Source organism: Sinocyclocheilus anshuiensis, unplaced genomic scaffold (assembly GCF_001515605.1).
Source record: "Sinocyclocheilus anshuiensis isolate Anshui unplaced genomic scaffold, SAMN03320099.WGS_v1.1 scaffold278, whole genome shotgun sequence".
In the NCBI taxonomy this organism is placed as follows: domain Eukaryota; kingdom Metazoa; phylum Chordata; class Actinopteri; order Cypriniformes; family Cyprinidae; genus Sinocyclocheilus; species Sinocyclocheilus anshuiensis.
Window position 1 is genome coordinate 2,076,618 of NW_015546072.1, and position 6,632 is coordinate 2,083,249.

General features: G+C 36.2%; 1 protein-coding gene across 4 annotated transcripts in view; it reads right to left on the minus strand.

The window, feature by feature from the left end:
* LOC107699755 (selenocysteine insertion sequence-binding protein 2-like) overlaps nucleotides 1-6,632 on the minus strand; it is a 9,982-nt gene that overhangs the window by 1,988 nt on the left and 1,362 nt on the right. For 3 of the 4 annotated variants that reach the window (XM_016501107.1, XM_016501104.1, XM_016501105.1), the window contains exons 3-17: nucleotides 5,469-5,646; nucleotides 5,312-5,381; nucleotides 5,016-5,233; nucleotides 4,816-4,897; nucleotides 3,902-4,017; nucleotides 3,679-3,819; nucleotides 3,539-3,574; nucleotides 3,335-3,430; nucleotides 2,946-3,069; nucleotides 2,710-2,873; nucleotides 2,362-2,518; nucleotides 2,039-2,210; nucleotides 1,198-1,418; nucleotides 968-1,122; nucleotides 626-782 (exon numbers count right to left, since the gene is read on the minus strand). In XM_016501107.1, the coding sequence (XP_016356593.1) occupies nucleotides 626-782; nucleotides 968-1,122; nucleotides 1,198-1,418; nucleotides 2,039-2,210; nucleotides 2,362-2,518; nucleotides 2,710-2,873; nucleotides 2,946-3,069; nucleotides 3,335-3,430; nucleotides 3,539-3,574; nucleotides 3,679-3,819; nucleotides 3,902-4,017; nucleotides 4,816-4,897; nucleotides 5,016-5,233; nucleotides 5,312-5,381; nucleotides 5,469-5,646 (2,087 nt within the window). The remainder of the gene's footprint in view (nucleotides 1-625; nucleotides 783-967; nucleotides 1,123-1,197; nucleotides 1,419-2,038; nucleotides 2,211-2,361; nucleotides 2,519-2,709; nucleotides 2,874-2,945; nucleotides 3,070-3,334; nucleotides 3,431-3,538; nucleotides 3,575-3,678; nucleotides 3,820-3,901; nucleotides 4,018-4,815; nucleotides 4,898-5,015; nucleotides 5,234-5,311; nucleotides 5,382-5,468; nucleotides 5,647-6,632) is intronic. The other variant, XM_016501106.1, reaches the window with a different exon arrangement.

Here is a 6,632-nt window from a genome sequence, read left to right on the forward strand (position 1 = left end):
ATATTGAAATCGCATCATATGACCCCTTTAATATTTTTGTGGAAACCATCATACATTTTTTCAGGATTCACTAATGAACAAAAAGTTTAAAAGAACTAGAAATGTTTTATAACAATAGGAAAGTCTTTACTGTCACTTTTAATCTGATTTTAACTTTGTTATATATATATATATATATATATATATATATATTTCATGTTAAACCTATCAACCAACCACCATATAGAGATATAATTACACTAACAAACTCTTGAGTCTATACATACATGGCCAACCTACCTATAAACAAAGCAGGGTCATTCCGTGTCAACTCAACCTGCTACAAAATATTGGATTACTGAGTAAATATACATCAATGAGATTTAATATTTTGGCTTTCATCACTATACATGCTTATCTTTCTTCAGAAAAAAATATTGACTAAAATAAAAATTTGAGCCGGGGAAGTTTCTGAAATTTGGTTGATTTGACACGGAATGACCCAGCAGCTAAGTTACACATTTACATATTTAACAGTTAATGGAGTAGTTTAACAGAATAGTTAACTAAAAGGATAATGAAATTGCAGTACTGCATGCAAAAGCAATAAATTCATGCTATTTTTAAGTCTTTATTTAGGACGTACTGTACTCTGGCTCTTCAGTTCCAGAAGGTTCTCCTGACGGCTCCACCTCCTGTTGCTCCTCCTGTTCTTCCTGTGATTCAGTCTCCAGATTTGCAATCATCACCTCATAGGCCTTCCTGGCCTCAGCCGATAACTCAATCATTTTGTGATAGTGGTCCTGTGGCCATCAAATACACAGAAATCAGCAAAGTGCACCAATTTAATACAATCGGTATCAATATCATGACATATATTTACAGTAATGCCACTCAAGATTCTTCACAAACATCTGAAAGGATGAAGTCTAACTCAATAACGGAAAGATATTTACCAAAACTATAACCAGAAACTTCTGGTACTTACCTGTGCGCCATCATAGTTAAAGATGCCCACCAAGCTAACAGGCACAGCTTTATTAACACAGCGGCCCAGCGCCTTCCTTGACAAGGCAAACACAAACGGGACACCTTGATCCCGGCATGTGTCGATGATAGTGTGAAGAGCCTCGTCTAGACCGCCTACATTAACAAAACAGGCCCTCCATCAGCAACAATTAATCAAAATGTGAGTTTGGTGCTGTAAATTGACTTTACCTTTGGACTGAATACGTTCACAGTTGGGCGAGATGATAACACACTTGACCTTCCTGAGTTTGAGGTGTTTCAGCACCTCTCGTAGGCCCATGACTAGCCTGCGCTTCATCCTGGCCTTCATGGGGTCTTTCTGATAAAGACGATCCTGAAACCTCACCAGCTCCTTCAGTAAGCTGCTCACACATTCATCTACATCTTTTCTAAGCACTTGGTTGCAGTAGCTGTTGAATTAGCAAAAATAAATTGTATAAATTAATTAATGACAATAATAATAATAATAATAAAAACATTTTACAATAAGGTTCCAGTTGTTAACATTAGTTAACTACATTAACAAACTAAAAATTAAAAACACTTCTAAAGCATTTATTAATGTCAGTTAATATTAATTTTAACATTTACTAATGCATTATTAAAAACCACAGTTATATCTTTTGATATTAATTAATGGTCATGAACTAACAATGAACAGTTGTAGTTTTATTAATTAACATGAACAAAGATTAATAAACACTGTAACAAATGTATTGCTCATTGTTAAATGTTAGTTAATGCATGAATTAACATCAACTAATGAACCTTATTGTAAAGTGTTAGAATAATCATAATAATTATAATTATTATTATTGTTGTTGTTCTTTTGTTGTTGCTGTTGTTCAAAATGATCATTATTGTTATTATTATTATTTCTCAAATTTATTTATCATCACCAGAAAATAAGGCATTCGTTTAATCACGTCTTCAAGCCTTTTTGGGAACAATTTGCATATGTTTGAGAAACAAAACAAAAGACAAACAAACAAACAAAATACAAAACAAAACACAAAATTGATGTTCTTACTCTCTGAACTTCCTGCTGTGGATTTTAGGAAGGTTGGGAATGGAATTAGGATTCCAGGATTTTAGTGTTGCATTTTCTGACATGCTGTCATCCAACTTGTGATGAGACGGTGAACCAGGCTGGCCACTCTCTGACTCCTCAGTACCAACGAGTTCAGGGTTGTCATCTACATCTGATACAAATTATGACAATTTCATTCTGCATATTAGAAAAACACTGATGCTACCAAGCTAGACAACACTAAAACATATCATATTCTGATCAACCTCAGTAATTGTCTACAATGATCACATGTGAATATATTACAGTGCTGTGTTTCGTACCTGTGTGAAGATGTTGGTCATGGTCAGCATGGCTGGTTTCAGAAGGATCCTCACTATTACTAGTTTCCTTTTCTCCAGCCTCGGTGGCCACTCGGGCCGGGTCTCTCTCCTCCAGCAGGCGGTTCTGTTTCCTTTCCTCTCTCTCCCGAAGAATGACCTCAAGGGTTAAAATAGCAAAACATCTTTAGGAATGCTGATCAAAAACAGACTCAAAATTCACAAGAAAAAAAGGTTTAAAAAGGTAAGTGTCATTTCTGCACCAAACTTTAAATGACACTCCAGTCATGTTAGATAACCCCAGTGGCACAGAAATCACACAGTGAAACTTTAGGTGGACACTGGACTCACTCTTTTGAGTGGTGTTGGTTTTTTCGCCTTGGGAACTTCTCGCTGTTTGCCCTTCTTCACTAGTGGACAGGTGGAGTCCAGCGGGTTGTGCGGTGTCTTCTCTTGCTGCCATGGCTTTTTCTGAACTGTAGGTTCTTTGTGGACTACATGTAGAGCTCCTCCAACTAACACACCAGTAATATTAATTGTAATATTGTCCTACAAAGAGTATCCACTAATATTTTTCAGCCAAATACCTGAAAGTGTTAGTGGTCGCTGGTCTTGTTTGGATTTTTGAGACTGTTGCTTCTCCTCAAGAACGGCCAGCATGTTTCCAAGGTCAAGCTTTACAGGAACTTTTGACTTCTTCTGACTAGTCTGCTGAGATAAGATGGGATATGAAACAATTACAATGTGTGACCGTCTCATTTCTTAGACAAAGCATTTAGTCATTAATTTTACATTCTGATTAAATGGTTAGTTCACCCAAAAAATGAAAATTCTGTCATTAATTACTCACCCTCGTATTGTTCGAAACCCGTAAGACCTACGTTCATCTTCGGAACACAATTTAAGATATTTTTGATGAAATCTATCCTTTCAGATTAGATGGGGTTTAAACATCGCACTGGAAACACACACCAACCTGTGTTTTCTTAGGGTCACTGGACGCAGAAGTGGGTGTAGTGCCTTTGTGTAAGGACAATCCCTCTTTTTGTGCTACTGAATGTCCTTTCAGTTCCTGAATTAATATAATTACAGATGATACAATTAACAGGTGCAAACATAACGAACATATAATATGAACTGCTGGCATGAAGAGGTGCTCAGCCCAAACGAATGAACTCACAAATGCAAGTGACAGGTCTGGAAACTCTTCTTCATCCTACAAAAACAAACAAACAAAACTTAACTTAAACATGAAACTTCTAAAATCTAATTTCAGAAAATATCAAATCACACATGACATACAGATTTGACAGATTTTACCTCAAACTTTGGAGGCTCCTGCTGTATCAGATGTTCCTCTAAGGTCTCATCTGCGTTTTCAGATGCTGTTTTGGATTTCTTCTTTTTCTTCCTCTTCTTCTTTTCTGTTTTCTGTTCTACTGGCTGTGTAGTTAAATCCTCCTAGACACAGTAATAAGGTGCAAATTGTGTCTATTTTGTATAGTACATGTTGAAAATGCTGATCAACAATGCAGCAGTTTACCTGAGACAATGTGTTGGCTTTGAGGCTTTTCTGGATGACTCTGGGAGGCTGAGAAGCAATGTTTGCCCAGGACTGAGCAGAAGATCCAGTGGGATTGGATGCTGCACTGTCCTGATCTAAATCAAATTGGGGTTTAAACAATTTTATACATTTATTTCTTTTAGTATTGATTTTTAACTTGAAAATCTAATTTAAAAAAATTTACAACCCACTTCTGTAATTTGATGCATTTCCCAGTGAAACTGAATATTCAATAAGAAAAAACAACATACGTTTTCCTTAAAACAACTACAAATTGTGCAAAATAACGGTGCGTTCTTAGTCATTAGCAATTACAACAGAATACAGTGCATCCACTGGGTTTTCCACATTTTGTTGTTACAGCCTTATTCCAAAATGAATTAATTAAATTCATTATTTTCCTCAGAATTCTACAAACAATACCCCATAATGACAACGTGAAAGAAGTTTGTTTGAAATCTTTACAAATTTATCAAAAATGACTTCTTTCATGTTGTCATTATGGGGCATTGTTTGTAGAATTTTGAGGAAAATAATGAATTTAATCCATTTTGGAATAAGGCTGTAACAACAAAATGTGGAAAAAGTCAAGCGCTGTGAATACTGTCTGGATGCACTGTATATAACTATCCAGTTTACAGCACCTTTATAAACTGAATAAAAACATAAAGCAAAACACAACTGATGTGCATTCTTTATTCATCATTTTGTAGAAGTTAAATAACTGTGCTGAACTTGGTTACATTAACTTAACATCTTGCTCTGAATAAAGCACCTGACATCATAATTACAAGTTCCCAACTCATAAATACGACTTGAACGTACCATAAGACAAAGAAAGATGTGTGTTAAGAAAATGTATTGATTTCTGAAGAATGTTTGCAGATCTTCACCTGCTGTGACAGCTGATGACATGTCACACTTTCCACTGGACGGGACTTGCTGTGCCGACCTGGTTCTTCGTTTTGGTACATTCTAATAAGAATAAAAAAAAGTTTAATTGAGGCCATAAAGCCAGCACATGTTAGTAAACAGCTTGTGCTTTAACAGAACAATGTGTTCTTTGGCCCAAATCACCATGCATGAAGGTTACCTTACAGATGGGTGCTGGTGACCTCTGACGCTCTGCTGGCATGACTGCACCAGCGCATACCCATGGTTCCTGGTGCAGGGAAGCTGCTGTAGGGTTGCTGGGTGTGATATCACCTAATTCAGGGAAATCAGCAAGTTTAATTTCAAATGTGCTACTACATATAATGGCTGATTTGGCTCTCTCTGCGGGGTTTGGGGAAGGTTTGGTCCCTCTGTAACCTGAAAGCAGAAACAAATCATCCACTTACGATTTAATCAGGAAATTATTATTAAAAGCTTCTTAAAGGGAACAGGCACCTCTGTCTGTTGATCTCCTGCTGATTCTTTTGTCCTGAGAGGAAGGATCAGCTCTGTTGTCCTTCAGTATCTGAAAGATTGAAAAACTTTATTAGGCTTTCAAATGTGAAACATTATATAGAATCAAATCATCCTAATGGCCATAATAGAATCAGACCTTTCCAGTTTGCTTGTCTGAACCATCGTTTAGACCACGGTGGGTTTTGTTGTTGGGAGAGCTGCTGTTGTTGACGTGCGTCCTTGGTGCCACGTCATGCTGATTGTCTACTGATCTCTGCCTTCTCTTGAACCAGTCCTCGGGTGACGACTGGCATGCCTTGTTTTTATATGGAGCTCTGTGTAAAGATACAATAAAGATAAAAACCGATAAAAATCATTTAACTAGTCAAAACTAGTACAGATTTTGTTTGTTGTTCTTCATTGCATTGTGATATAAATCAGCCCAAAAAAGCAGTTGGACAATTGAAATTAATCAATGTTAAAAATGAAGACAAGAAGGATTGTGACAATTTCTTGCTGTCAAATGCTAGCAGAAAATAATCATAGCTCCGATTTTAAGTCGTCATTATTTACCCTCATGTTGTTCCAAATCCATAAAACTTTGGTTAATCTTAGAAACACAAGATACCTTTAATGAAACCTTAGAGGTTCCATCATTGACTTACAAGAAAAAAAGTTTCAAAAAGGTCACAAAGGTGCTGTAAAACAAGTCCAAGCTTAATTAAGTGATTTAATCCAAGTGCTGTGAAGAGATATGTTTGCTTTATATGATGAACAGGTTTAATTTATTATTTTATAATTTATTTACATCTAAACAATGGCCATGAATTTACATACATAAAACACATCACATTTGGTGAACATGGAAGTGCAGATGAAACTTTAATATTGAGTTGAGCAGTTTAATCCATTTTGCAATCCCTTTATATTTTTTTTTTAGATCTTCTGGACTTTCAATGGATGGACAGAAACTTCTCAGGTTTCATTAAAAAATTGTTTCTCAATGATTAACCAAAATCCCGTGGGATTGGACTGCAACAACATAAAGGTGAGAAAATTACGACAATTCTTTGGGGGTGAACTATCTCTTTGATCTGATGAACTACACTTGTGATTACTTTGATAGGACACCTCTGTCTGTGTGTGTGTGTGTGTGTGTGTGTGTGTGTGTTTGTGTGTGTACCTGACCAATTGTTTTACATTTTCAAAAAATGGTTCAGGAAAGTATGGAGCCATACCGTGGTCACAAATCACAAATTTGTTCACACAACTTCTTAATTCATGGCCATGTTTTAGGTAAATTGTGGCCACAATGTACTAA